Source organism: Poecilia reticulata, linkage group LG4 (genome assembly GCF_000633615.1).
Source record: "Poecilia reticulata strain Guanapo linkage group LG4, Guppy_female_1.0+MT, whole genome shotgun sequence".
NCBI classification, from domain to species: Eukaryota; Metazoa; Chordata; class Actinopteri; order Cyprinodontiformes; family Poeciliidae; genus Poecilia; species Poecilia reticulata.
This window is the reverse complement of record NC_024334.1, coordinates 16,775,774-16,790,997: the sequence shown is the minus strand read 5'-3', so window position 1 is coordinate 16,790,997 and position 15,224 is coordinate 16,775,774. Positions and strand designations below refer to the sequence as shown.

At 41.5% G+C, this 15,224-nt stretch overlaps 1 protein-coding gene across 1 annotated transcript; it reads right to left on the bottom strand.

Annotated features, from left to right (window-relative positions):
* Positions 1-1,787: 1,787 nt before the first annotated feature.
* Positions 1,788-13,066, bottom strand: amotl2a (angiomotin like 2a). The gene is made up of 11 exons (XM_008407687.2): positions 12,789-13,066; positions 10,946-11,734; positions 10,652-10,790; positions 9,096-9,240; positions 8,912-9,004; positions 6,366-6,661; positions 5,499-5,677; positions 5,212-5,313; positions 4,975-5,135; positions 4,482-4,661; positions 1,788-3,619 (listed from the first exon to the last, which is right to left on the bottom strand). Exons 2-11 carry the CDS (start codon positions 11,665-11,667, stop codon positions 3,543-3,545), a joined length of 2,094 nt encoding a protein of 697 aa, XP_008405909.1. The 5' UTR covers positions 11,668-11,734; positions 12,789-13,066; the 3' UTR covers positions 1,788-3,542.
* Positions 13,067-15,224: the final 2,158 nt, after the last annotated feature.

Sequence of the window (15,224 nt, the reverse complement as noted above, 5' to 3'; positions counted from 1 at the left end):
TATGTGCTCTATCTTCCTGGTTTTAGTGAGAACCCGAGCAGCAGCGTTCTGGATCAACTGCAGCTGTTTGATTGATTTATTAGTCAGACCTGTGAAGACGCTGTTGCAGTAATCAATGCGGCTAAAGATAAACGCATGGATGAGCTTCTCTAGATCGTGCTGAGACATCAGTCCTCATACTTTACATGGAATACTTTATCCATGTAAAGTATTCTTTACATGGATAAATATTATCTAATATTTTAAAATTAATTTATTTTGTTTTGGGGGATAAAGGGAATTTTAAATAGCTACATCAAATGTTTTTGCATACACTAAAAGAAAATTCTTTAAGTATATTTCTTCTTTTCAAGGGGGATGACTGTTCTTATGATGACTGCTGCAGTTTTTGTCTATAAAAATGTAGTCTTGGATAAACAGTGGGTAAGGCCGTGGTACTGAGACTGTATAAAATAACGAACCTTGTATTGTGTTAATCAAAACCTGACGGATAGCTTTAATTACAGCTCGAAATTCTTTTTTAGTGCCGGTAAAATTATGTTTATGCTGGAATTCTTCAAAGTTCAAAATTTTCCTTCTGTCATCCATGAGATGTTGAACAGACCAAATGCCTTTTGCCATCCATTCTTCAAAATTTACAGCAAAGGTAAATCTTTCTCCTGGACTGAAAATTCAGAAGAACTCGCTCCTCTACCAGGCTGAATCGTTTAATGTTTCAGGTCTGGTTGTGAATCAGGACGCTCTAGTCAAAGCCCTGATGTCTGGAACGATACGAGCTGCAGCTTTAGACGCGACTCACCCCGAACCTCTATCAAGGTACCCTCTATTTTAAACTCTTCCTTTGTTTACACATTATTGCTAATGTTAGCTTCATCTGATGGGTGAAGCTAACAGATGAAGGGTCATCCATTCCTGGCCTTCTCCAACGTGCTGATTACGCCCCACATCGGGACAAACATTTGTGGGACAATAAGAAAGATGGTGCATTTATTTATTTATTTCAGTTTCACTACCCACACACCTAGGTTTTATTATAGCCATGCCTCTAGAATTAAATCACTTAAACATAAACTGTTAAACATGAAACAGGATAAAAGATAAATAAGCAAAAGGTCCTGCCCTGATTTCAAGATATTCAAAAACGGATGAGAAACTAAATCAAACTGTCAATTTGGGGAAAACTAAAGCAATCTTCACAGTGCAAGGGATCGTTCACACACAGAAAACACAGACAGTGGCTTGCCACAATTATCCCAAGAGCCTCATTTCCAGCCAAAAAGAACACCGAAGACCGTCTCAAATTTGACAAAAAAAAAAAAGACTTCCAAATGATTCTCATGACTTCAAGATACTGTGGCATAAAGCAAAGAAAAAAACTTAGAAAAATAAAACACTAGCCTAAGTCAAGACAGTAATGTTACTGTCATGGTGTGGGCTTGTTTTCCTACAACTGCACCTGGAAAACATGCTTTAATTGATGGAACCATAAGCTGGAAATCCTGAAAGAGAACCTTCATCCATCAGTTTGTGAACCTGCATTTTGGTTAAGCACATCAGCAGCTTTACCTCTAATCAGTGTTTCTCATTTCCAGTCGACAGAAACCATTGCCCTGCATGTTTTAGATGTAGAACACCTGATTCTAATGACTGCATGACCTCTGCATGCCACAAAGTGCTGCAGAAGCCTGTTAATGACCCACTTATACAAGTCAGGTGTGTGGCAGAAGGGAACAAGAATGAGGTCTTAAAACTTCTTTTTTAAGAAACTAAAAAAAGAAAAGACATCCTGAGGTTTTTATCAGACATATATTAGAATTTATTTATTATTGTGAAATGTTAAGGCATACATCCAAATGTTTCCTTTACAAAAGTTCACAGCAACATCAAATGGGTTCAACCAGCTGAAGCAAGGCACTTTACTTGGCCCTTTGTTTTTTTTTTTTTGTTTCTTTTCCCATCAATTATAACTTAAACACAGAGTACATCTTTGGCACCAAGACACAAAATAGTTACATGTATATTATATATATATATATTTTACGAGGACAAAAAACAGACGTAATATATTAACTCTTCTCACTTCAAATTGGCTTTCGTGTAAACAACATTCCAAAATAAGAGGACAGCATGTAACAAACAGACACAGCATTGACCGGCAAATGCACCATGATGGGAAATCTGAAATTAGCAGAAAGAAAAGAAAACACATTTAAATGTGAGGTTTTGTTTGCTATTTGTGCTCTTCAGAATATGCTTTTAAATTGTTGCTGTTCACACAATAAACATCAGAGATAAAACTGGATAATAAATAGATGATGCCATATGAGCTTCATGTGATAAACACCTTAAGCTGGATTTTAGTGGCTCTTAGCACTAAATAGAATGAATTGTGGTCCATTTCAGTGTTTCATATATATATATATATATATATACACATACAAACATAACCAAAATCCTTGACAACAGTAGTTTGCATACAACAGTGTTCAGTAATCCTACACTAAGCAGGAGAAATAAATAGAAGATTCCTTGTTAAGCATTTAAGCAACTCTGTTATGGGAACTATGGTAAAAAAAAAACACTGCTGTATTTCACACAGTGATGGAGACAGCAAATAGAAGAGCAGATGCAAGACAATTATAGTCGAAAACCTCTTCCAGCACGACAGGACCGGCCGCCGGCACTGGGAGGAAATAAACGGGCCGAGAAAAGCATGCGTCCAAGCACACAAAAGAATGCGTGCCATTTTAACAAGGCCGAGGGGTCAGACTTTAGATAGCCTTTTTCTTTAACCGGAGCATTCCCTCAGCGAGGAATGCAAGAAGATTAGCTCCAGCGTGTCATCGGACGGGGGGTTCGAAACAGTGGCTGGCCGCCATCTGAGGCCCGCCAACGCCGGGGAGTCTGGGAGAACAAAAAAAAAAAGGGACCCCAGTGAAACGCCGTCAATCCTCAGGAAGCTTTTTTCGGAGTGAAACCAACGGGCGTCTCATGAGCTCTGGCATTCAGGGGGAAGTTTTTGAATCCACTGGCCCGGATGGCGGTTAAAAGAGAGGGGGCATCTGCTCATTTAAAGGTGGAGCCGTTTCACAAAACACAGCTTCTGAATGAAGGCCATCGTTTCTCTGAGCGTTTATATGAATAGATGTTACTGGCGGAGGGCATGGTTACAGGAGATGCTACAGTAAAGTCAAGACAACAAAATTTAAAACTAAACAGTCACATGACAAAAAGGAGCAGCATTTACACATATAAATACAATTCACAACTCATGACAAACACCATGCAGTATGAGCAGCCCAGTTCCTTTTGCGTCACTAAAACACTTTCCAGGTACCTCGTGCAACGTCGCCTATCCCCCGGTCACTCGTGAAATGTGCAGAAACAGCCGAACGGAAAGCTCCGCTCTCCTCTTGAATCATACTTCCACGCTCTGGACAACACAAGCTCGGTAGAGCTCACATCCACTGAGAACTTTGTTTCTTTTTCCTCCCGAAAACGTTTCTGTCAGGGTTCGGTCTTATTGAGCAGCAAGTTGTGGCTCATATGAGGATTTCGATCGCCTCGACATCTGAACTCTTGAACATCTTGAACGGGGCCTTCGGCTCCTCCGAGGCACCTAGAACCGGTAGAAAGAATTAGAAAATTAAGTTGCTAACAGACCTTGTAGAGGGTAGTTGAAATTTAAATAGAAGATAGAGATGAAACCAGACTGAATAGTGATCATTAGTTGTCAAAGAATGTATTAGGGTGATCGGCAATGAATCGATTTTAGCAATAAATCAAATTTTTGTTTTTTGAAGATTTAATTTTTGGAAATTTGGGATTTTTTCCCCCACCATTGCAGCCCTGATCTCAGCCTGCCTAAGCCCAACATCTTGTTTGACAAACGTGTTTCACAGCTTCTGTTTGAATTTACGTCAATTATGCAACAAAGTATATGAGCATGGCCAAGACTTTTTTTTTTTTTTCATTACGAGAATAAAGTCAAAATATTACAAGAATAAACTTGTAATTTTGTGAGAACTTCTACACAATTTAAATGAGGAATTTCAGAATCTCAAGAACTTTGGGAGTGGTTTTACGAATAAGGAAAAACCTAATCTTTTAACGCGTAAGCATCAAATTATTATCAGTAGCAGGACTTTTGAAATGACTGTCCCCATTATGTCTATTATTTAAAAGAAAGAACCACAGACCTGAAAAAATGGTCATGTCAAATCTTGATGATGCTTTTTTCCTCATTTAAACAACTTTTTCTCTTGTAATTTTAAGATGTTCTTCAGGCAAAACTGAATTTTTATTATGCTGTTATGACTATATTTTTGTAAGAAAAAACATTCTCGTATCGTAAGGAAGGGATGAGTGAAACAAAAGTCACATTTTGAAAATATTTTCTGTCAATTGTAATTTCATTTTTAGACTGATTCAGATACTGATCTGGTATGGTTATATAATTGTACCAAACATTAAAATCTCACCGGTCGTAGCTGCTGGAGTTTCTTCATTGACCTGTGACCTGTCCTTCTTTGCTGTGACGTCCAGCCCCGGCTTTACCTCGTCACTCTGGGTGCTGGAGTCTTGGGTCGGTGCCTTGGCCGCGACAAAGGACGCGGGTTTCAACACAGCAGCACCTGTCTGGTCATCCGAGAGGCTCTTTCCTGAAAAACGTAGACAAAGAGAAGACGCCATTTAATCACCTGCTTCAATCCACAATGACAACCCCCTTGCCTGGGAACATCTGCCCTTTGCTAGTTCTTCCCATGACTATTCCTAATCGGGCTATTCTGGAGTGAGAGACGATATGCATTCCAGTATCAAAACGTGTCTCCACGAAAAGGTCGCCTCCTTCTCCCTATTTTTATATATTTTTTTTAGCTTGCATGGATTCTGTCTGGCTCCGGCAGCTGCCACATAGCATGGCGTGATGTTAAAGAATGTCTCGAAGCGTGAATGGTAGGAACGAGAACTCACCTTTAGTTAAAGTGCCACACGTCACGGTGTTGATGGAGGGGACGGACCTAGCCTGACGGAGCGCCTGATTCTCTAGCCGGCCTTGCTCCCATCTGGAGCGCTGCTGCAGCACTTTGATCACTGCGTCCTTTTCCACGAGCCGAGCGTGAAGTTCACGGATCCTGAATGCACGACAGACACAACGTGAGTTTAGGGTTCCCTGGAAACCAATACGGTAGGGTTAGCCAAGAGGAGTACCTGTTCTCCATCTCCTGGTGTCTGTGGCTCGACAAAGGGAGGTCTTCGTTGAAGCTGCTGTTTGGTGAATTCCTGGGCGAATGGTTGATAATTGTTGTATCCCTGAAAGTAATAAAACACACTGTTGGCAATATGTTGATACACAAACTATTTCTGGTTGATCTGATACATTGTTTTTTATATTTCCTTCTCGTGTTTTCATCAATCAGAAACAAGCTTTTGTGTGATTAGTACGGCATGATCCTACCCAAAACCTGCTACTGAACGCATGTAGTGTGTCATCATACCTCTGTGCTGCAGCCGTGGCTGCTGCGTCCATGGCAAACTGCCTCATGGTGCTCTCCTCCAGGTACTTCTGCTCCCATTTGGTGATGTCAGCCTCCAGAGCCAGGATGCGCTCCTCTTTTTCCCTCAGCTCCTGCTGCAGCATGGACGAGCTCAGCTCTGATGCTGTGAGGTTGGTTGTCTGGTTATGGTACAGACACAAAAGAGACAGTAGACTTTTTAACTAACCGTTACTTCAAATATTTGACTTCTTTTATTTGTTTCTGATGGTGTTTTCACTCCTGATAGTCCAGTAAACTGTTTGGGAACCAAAACTGCAACATTGTTACATTTCAGCTGGTGCAGTTTGCTTTCACACTACTCTGACAAACGATACAAACCCGTTTACCTCCTCGCCTGTGGTGGCACTGCACCAAAAGCTACTGAAGGGAACTATGCAAAAACTTCTGAAGAAGACATGCAGGTATTTTTCTTCACAAAATGTAAACAAAAACAGTAGTGTCAGATTGTAGCAGTTGTAGGATTTCTCTTTAGTTTCTGGTATAAAACAATGAGCCATTTCTCCAGCAAGCAACCCACGGGTTTGTTTTGGTTGCATTTACCCAGAATGCCCTTCGCTACAGGAGTGGTCTCTGGTCCGTTGCATTCATATGTACAATCGAACAGAGCCAGAGTTGACTTTGACTGAACCAAGCCCTAGGTTTGCAAGTAACCAAGGGTCTATTTTTTGGTTCGCTTTAGAGTCCGATTAAACATTCTCACCTCCCCAAATGAACCAAACTTTGTAGGCAAATTAACTAAAGTTAACTAAAGCGGACTAAGGAGCCAAGATGCACATGTTGATGACATATTTCTTTGTTTTCGCTAACCTGCTGTGCCCTGAGGCTCTTCAGCTCCTGCTCCAGTCGGGTGCGAAGCCGCAGCTCCAGGACCTCCCTCTTCTCGCATGCCGCCTGTAGTTGAGCGAGGGAGCTCTGCAGCCCCTCCACTTTCTTCATGTAGGCCGTCTTGCGGTGCAGCTCCTCCTCCAGCTGCCGGTTGCGGCTCTGCGCTGAGGTCAGCGCCTGCTCCATCCGTTCACTTCTGCGCTGGCACTCTTCACCAGACACACGCAGGTGCTGAATCTGCTTTTCCAGTTGTTCGCGCTCCCGCTGCTGCTCTTCATCTGAGATAAAAAAGGGATTTAAAAAGAAGACAGGTGATGTAAGGAAAGAGCACCAGGGGAATTTTCTCTTTAAAAAAATGCTAATGGGGTAGGGTCCACTGTAAGCTTGGTCCAATGACTCACTCAAACTCTGAGCTACATTCTTTGAAATATGACCCAACATTTATACTCACAGATATCAAAGCATGTGGCTCAAAAAGATAATTACCAATTTGTTCTCTAAGCTAACAGCGAATGGAATTTAACTTGTACATGAAAACATGAAATAAGCAATAAAAGAAACAAAACTCTCCTTTATTAATCCTGAACCTTCTTCACGTTTTATTGGGTATTTTAGAAAGGAGAGCAAGTTTTATGGCTCCCCTGTGCCACTTTAAAACGGGGGCTGATTACACAACACAAGTGCATGCCTGTGGAGGGAATGCAGACTTCCTCTGATCCACTTACGCACACAAGCATAGCTTTGTACTGGCAAAAGCTCTGGAATGTTTCTAAGGACGTGAAGTAAACAAGCTGCTCAAAATATTCCTCAAGCAGTCCTTGTTAAAAAAATAATAAAAATACATGTACACCTCCCATGACCATGTTTTTATTTGTGGTTTAAGCCAGTGTGGCCCCCGGGGGAAATTCTATGGCAAAAACATTTCAGACTTGATGTTTCAGAACTGGTAAAGGCCTAAATTGGTCCGTGAAAATGATGCCAACAATATGCCAGCAAACTCTTAAAGGAACAGCTCAGTAAATTTAAAGCAAGGTTCTGTTAAAACATAGCAGTTAATATGTTACTGGCAGTAGATAACTCTCGTGAAGTCGTTTTAGAATACCTTTCAGATCAGTTACTCCTGGTTGCTAACGCTAACAGCTAGTGCAAGACAAGACCAAATACTTGTGCATCGTATGAGTTTATGTGAATACATTTTTATTAACCTTTAAACTTAATCACGTTTGCTTTGGGTGGGTATTCAAACAGCAGCCAAGGCAGTAGCACAGTGTGAAACTCGCACTAAGAACATGACCTTTTCTTAGGTTATGTTCCTGCCTGATACGAGTAAAAATAGTCAAAAATATCTACAAAATAAAATTTCTCTAAATAACTATACTCTTGGTTTTTATATTGCTTTACTTTTAGATAAGAAAGTTAACTCTGGCTGGAAATGCTTTATATGTTCTGCTCTGAGTGGATGTTTGACATGGAAAGATTACAGACGCTGCACACCTCCAACCTCAATTTCCAGTGTAAATAATTGCCAGTTTTCTTTTTTAATAACAAACAACAACAAAAAAGCACCCATTACAAATCAGAACGTTATCAAAATAGGATTAGAGTTGAATCCTACAACATTTTTAAGATGAAGTTGATTTAAAACCGCAGAAGTTCACTTTGGTCCTGACTCCTCTTTCACTAGCCGTTAGCTTGGTAACAGCCGGTTATCAAGCTAGATTTAAACTGAATGCTCCAAGATAGATATCACTTACAGTTAAAACATCATAACTGTAAGTTAAAATATTACCACTGCTTAATATTTAAAATGGCAGAAGTTTGTTTTAATCCCAACTCCTCTCGCACTAGACGCTAGCTAGTGAGAGCTAATTACCTAGCTATAGTTAACTAGACATTAGCTAGATAACGGCTAGTGAGCTAATTTGGCCTTTGGCACCAAATTATCTTGATTTGAACTAAATACTCAAAGATAGTCATCACATACAGTTATAAGATTTAAATATGAAATTATCAAATATCCATTTAACATCAAGTGAAAGAACAGCAGCATCGGCTGAAACTATATCTGTTCCCTCTAAAACCTAGAGAGAGAGATGAAATATTCACAGCTGGCTGACCATCATTAGACCATGGGGTAATAAAATGTCCAAACAAGGAGAGTGTGCAAGCCAGGGGTCATGCTGAGTTGGGTCAGGATGCCCTGGAGTCCCAGGCTTATTAGTTGCTTTAGAGAAAGGAAGTTGAAGTTCGGGGAGGTAATTAAAATGACAGAACTGGCTGAAATACTATGAAAGTCCAAGAATTCAGGTCACCTTTACTGTAGCTCTGACAAAAAGGTCAGTGTCTGTGCTGACAGCTGAGATGTAGACATGTGTGTAATTAATGGGGAGGACACCAGTTCCTGCTTGTCTAAAGTTCCTGCTATTGTTCAATGAATCACAGAGAGGTCTGCTTTGACAAATCACATCAATTACCATCTGTCTTGGACAAGCTTGTGAAAGGACCACAAGCAAAGTGCCATTACTCACTTTGCTCCAGGAGTTTAACGAAGATGTGTTGCCTTGGGTCTGAGCACTCAGCGTCACCGGCCGCTCTGTGCTTGTTAGCTGCTCCAAGTTGCTCTGTGCAAAGGAAAACATTCACAACACACCGGTTACACACATTATGTCATTTCAACAAGCAGGTGCCTCAACGAATGAACGGACCAAGTACCTCTGAGGTCTCTGTTAAAATCATGCATCCTCTTAATCTCCGCCTCCAGTTTATTCCTCAGAGTTTTCTCCAAGGCTTCCCGCTTAGCAGAGCCTCTCATCAGGGTCTCGTACGCCTCTGATATCTGTTGGATCTCAAGCTCCAACTAGGGAGGAAACACAACGACGATCAGCGTCTGGACGCATCAAAGAGACTAATGAGTCATTCTCACAATTTGCATTTACAGACAGACGGCTTTCAGACACTATGCCAACTGAGGAAGGCAGTTAAAATTCCTGAATGAACACTTATGGAGCTCCAGGTTGAGCAGTGGTACGCTGTCCTTTTACAAAAGAGTTGAGATGCTTTGTTGGGATTCCAGAGTCTAGAATGGTGAGAAAACACTTCACACTTGCTCCATAACATGCACTATTCACAAAGACCTCTTCAATGGGACCACACATGCAGAAAATTCAAAATCTGATCACTGACCATACCTAAGCACTATAACAAGCCTCTTCAGTGTCAAAGCTGTTTTCCATCAGAGGTGAAAAAGTCATAAGATTCAATATAAATGAAACTTTTGCGAAAGGTGTCGTCTGCCACAGGAAGTCATGCATGCCTTGGAGACGTACTACCAGACTGAGGAAGGAGCTAATTAAGCTCTAGATGTCACTAGCAGATAACAGGAGGGCTAACAGTTATACAGCAAAGTTTCTCTTTTCTTTCCTTCACTGATTGCAACCTCTTTATCATGAAACATTCTAGATTTGTAAATGTTGGCAGTTATTTTTTTAGAATATGTCCAAGCTGTCTGAGTGTGACATGGTAATAGTTAGTATGGCTGAACAAGTTAAAACCTTACTCTGATTAACTTTTTTCTACATTTATCCTCTTAATATGAAAATGTATTGTCCAATAATGGTTGGAAGGCTGTGACGTATTTTAAATGATGGTATCTATAGTTTTCCAAAATAAATTGACATCAGCAGATTGGAGCATAACCAAAGACCAGAGACCGGGAAAAAAAACAAAAGAACCCTCAATTGTTTCGTAACATTTTGGGTTCAGCAAGGACGTTGGAAGTCAAGTTATTTTAGTCTTCAAAACTTATTCAGTTGTACTCATTTGTTCAATAACGTTCAACTAAAAGTACCCATTTTCTCACTTACTTGCAGACGCCTTAGTCCGTTAAGTGGCAATAAAAATAAATACCAAAAAAACTGTCCGGGGGACTCAGACCATTAACTATCTGTGAGGTATTTATGCTGGATTATCACATTCTTTATTTTTGGTGCATCATCCATTTATTGTTATGGAGTTGAACTGCTCAATAAATTATGATATTGATTTAAGACCATGTCACAAAGTCCTAGTCTCCATGTTAACACCAAAAACCTTGATCGTCCCTTTAGATTTTAAATGCCGTTCAAACAGGTTGACGGAGCACACACCCTACAAAAACTGTATGCGCTTCTGTAGCGAGATGATGATTGCAAAAGCAGAGACAATGAGTATGAGAGTTTGATTTAAGAGGAAAGTATTGTGTCTCTATGGGTTGGGGGGGTCTTGCTCACCTTCTGCAGGCTGGCAGCCTTCTGGATGTACACCTGCAGCTCACTCCTGAGCTGTTCGTTCTCCATCATCAACACATCATTGCCGTTGGAGGATGCGTTGATGCTGTTCTGAGCCACCTGGGCTTGGGCAGACATATACCTGCAAAGGGCAGACATGAGTGATTCACCACAACACACCTGAGAACCACAGAAATGACGAAAGAATGCTTTGTCAGGAGTTCTTCGCTTGCTCCCGTTTCATTGTCGGATAAGCCTCATGGGAGAATGAGTCGATTATATGGTTGTGTGGCTTACCTGTGGTGCTGTGAGTAAAAAGGGGGAGGAGGGTCTTTGTGATACTGTACGTGCTCCTGCGAGTAGCTGAGCATGTACTCAGGAACTCGGGCACACAGAGGATAGTCTGGAGGAGGGCCGCGCTGGTCTGCACCCTGTTGGGTCTCCTGTCTGTTACGCACCGCAACGTTTAAAACAAGATTCCTATAAAGCTGCGGATAGCTGTGGGAAGAGGTCAGAGCCGAAGCGTCTCTGTGTCCATTTCTCTCCAGAGAGAGCTGCATGAGCCTCTCGCTCAGGGAGCGAGCGTGCTCCAGCTTCAGATCCCACTGTCCCTCACTTTGAACTCCCACTGCGTCCGTGCCGGGGCCGTCCTGCTCTGACTTTTCCCTCCGAGAGATCAGGTACTGCGAGTGCGCTTTGGCCTCTTCGTAGGTCGGCAGCTCCTCCCTGTGGAGCTGGTACAGATGACACATGGGGCTCTCGGAGGGCAGGCAGTCCCCTTGGTGCTCCTGTCCTTGGGGCTCCTGCCGTGTCGACATCTGCATGTACTGGGTTTCCTCTTGAGTGAGGCTCTCTAAGGAGGAGCGGGGACTGCCCTTTCCCCCACCGCTGCTCCCTCCACGCAGGGCCTGCTGCTGGATGGCCAGGAGAGTGCGAGTGTCAGTCAGGTTCCCATAGCGGAGCTGCTCCTGGATGAGGCGGTGCAAGACGGTTCCTGAGGAGTCCTCGGCTGTCCTCATGTCAGTCAGTAAGAAATCAGTGCACAACTTAAACAAAAACCTAGCTTGATGTTGAATCCTCAACAATCTGAAAAGGAAAACATAAGGATCTTGATCAGTCTTCAACAAGCAAGAGCTGGCTATTTCATCCTTCACATTCTGTATTTTTGTAGTTTGGTCTTTTGTTTCCCAGGAAGACATTTCATATCCACACAAATGACTAACGAATAAAATTGATTTACTATAGTCTCCTAATTGTTCTCTGTACGCAAGAGTGGTTTTATGACTGATGGTGGCTTCAGACCTTCAGGTTTGTCTACATAAGGGGTAATATAGTCTCCTGAAAATAATGACTTTTTTTTAAGTTGTGGTGAGATTAGATCATTATATCTACAAAAGTGATTTAAAAAATCTATTTCAAAGAGATACAAACTGATGAATATTGGTAAGTAAATGAGTAGAAAGGAGTTTGGTTTTAGGTGTTAAAGACGGAAGAATGGAGAGAGCAAGGCAAATTTACCAGGTGCCATCCGATACAATCCGGACCTGCTAAACAGCATTACTGACAACTACAGTTATAAGTTTCATTATTTTAACAGTTAAACATGCATCTGTTGTCTATATATCCGCTTATCTGAGCTGCATCACTGGTGCCTAGTTCAAGCCCAATTCCTATGAGAAGAGTAGAGCATGGACAGGTCGCCAGTGATTAAATATGCTTCCTTTTTTACAACAGTTGCACAATACTTAATGCCGTCTGACATGAACTGTTACTGGAAATACCCTGAAGAGTGATGTCAGTAATACAAACTGAATTTTCGTGCCCACACAGTCCAGATACATGGGTAAAACACGGAAATAAGAATTATATTAAAACAAACGAACAGTCGAATAAAAACAACCAAATTCTACTAAATAATTAGCGTTACCAAATAAACTGCGTAGAAATATTATGCTGCTTGTATATAGTTTAAAACAAATATGTCTAGTTTTATAGGTGCTACATATCGGTGTTTCACCAGGATTCTCCATATGGAGTCTACACATGTAAGAAATTGCGCCGTTCGGAAAAGTCGCTAAACATTCAGACATTCAGACTGGACGAAAACCATAAATAATTAAAAATAAAACAAGCATCTTACCTCGCCTCATTCCACCGTGAACACCGATAAGAGTATCTCGTTTAATAAATAATCTGCCCCTACTTTCAAAAACACCAACTATCGCTTTTTCCAGGAGCTCGTGGACATGTGCGCGCGCTGACTGGGTAGAGGCAAAACTGAGCGCGTGAAGCTTCGAGCTGCGTGGATAAATAACTGAGAGGCGATTGTTCCCTGAGCCTGGAATGAGAGGAATGCAAGCTCCGAGGCCCTGTGGGATCAAAAGCAGAAGCACAGGGGAAAGGAGGAGGAGGAGGAAGAGCATGGAGGGAGGCGGGACCCCAGGGGGGCTGAAAATGATTTCAGAGCTACAGCAGCAGTCCCTCAGCTGGCTGCTGGTGTCATGTAAAAAAAAGTTAGATTTTTTTTTTTTCTTTGCGAGAGTATTTTACATCCTTGCAACTTTTAAGAAAGCATATATAAACCTATACATTTAAATATATAAAGACAAGCTAACATTTTTCTATGGAAGAGCGTTGGTAGGTATTCACAGAAACATTTGAGGAATGTGATAAGCTTAAAGGAAATATGATTCATAAGAAGGTCACAGACCGTTAAAAAAATGTGGGAGTGGAAAATAGTAATGTTTCTTGCAGTTATGCGACCTGGACCAGCCCCCACCACACCCTCTTTTAAAGAAAAATAAACACATTGTTACATTACGTCACATTCACTTACTAACATATTATGAAGATTACCCTGTAAAATAATATACTTTAGTGTTTCATATATCTAAAACTAGGTAATGAAGACATCTATTTTACGTCCGAATCAAATGCCAATATCAGATTTGTCTTTGTGAATCCTCTGCGTTCAAACCATAACTCCATGTTATGGACTGAACATGCAGTTAAGCAATACATAACCATTTAATGCACAACAACCTTTTTTTTTTTCTTAAAATTTGTTTTATTTTCTTATAAGTTAGAGGAAGCCACAAGGCCATGCTGCCCTGGGAAGAAAGCCACATCACCACCACCAGTGATTTAAATTCTCAAAAAAATGACATGTGATGTTTTGATGAAAACATCTGCATTTTCTTTTAGCCGCCTTGTGTTTGTTCAATGAAATATCTTCAAATCTCGGAAATTGTATGCCATAGAACATCTGCTTTTTTGGAATCCATAGATGTAGAAGAAAAGCCCTTTGTGTACACATCTTAACTTAATAAAAAATTCAGCTGATGTAACGATTGATTATGTTTGAACTCATACGATGCACAATCTGTAAGCAGATCATGAAAATCTCATGTTTTCAAATGCTTAAAGCTGCACTGGTGTTACAAGCTGGATTGTACTTCACGACAGAAACCATAAACAAACTGGGTTAACGGGTCCCATTATAGCTGACCATACTGATAAGTGCTAATAATTGAGACATGGATAAATTTTTTTTTGTTTCTTGAAAAGCTTTTTTTTTTGTTTGTTTGCGTGGGTCTGGTAAATATTTAAGCCATGGCCCGTGCCAGTTAATTGCAGAGTGTGTGTTCCTGTGTGTGTGAACACGGCGGGACAGGGGAGGTGGGGGTGTGCCGGGAGCGAGGCATGCTGCCTGCCAGCTGTCCGTCGACTCAAATCCCCGTCCCCTGCTTTAATAAGAGCTCTAAGAGATGCATTGTTCTCCCCAAAAAGCAGACATGACGGGGGCAGCCCTGCCATCTGCCGCACCCCGCCGCCCCTCCATCACCAGCACCACCAGAGCTTCATTCACAATCACAGCCATGCATGAAGATGGAGACACTGGGATCAGCTGGTGTTGGGGGGGTGAGAGGGAGGAGGTTGTTGGGGGTCCAACAATGAGAGGAGGCTTTTCTGCAAGAAAAAAACAACAACATTGTCCTAATTTAGCGGCTGGAGTTTATGGAAGAAGTGAACCTGCTTGATACTGCAGCCCAGGTCGACAAACTGAAGGTTCCCTTGTTCACTTGTCTCAAACGGAGGCAAGCGTGTTGATTTGCATGGCAGTTGAAGTCCAACAGTTGCTGAAGAATGCTGAGCAAGTGATAACAATCCAGTTCTGCAGAGTTATGATTCAACTGGAAAGTCAAGATAAGCCCGGGGTTTAATGCCTCACATTGTGTTGTTTCTCTGAAGAATTTATGGTTTACTGTTCAGTGTCAAACATCCTCATATCTGCAGGTTGAAAATTAATTTAGGGCAATAACGCAGGCAAAAGTATTTATACCCTTTGAACAGTTCCACATTGCGTGTCGGACCAACACAAAGCAGCTGCTTATCTGTGAATAATATGTATTTAAATGTGCAGTGTTACGTAAAATGGACTTTTTTGAGCTTCACACCATGTTATTATGTTATTCTCTCATCAAAAACACACCTGGAGTGTTGCCTTCATTCCTTCATGCATGTTTGAGAAATTCTTGAAGTTCCCGTGCAAAACGCCTGAATGGACCTAGCAACA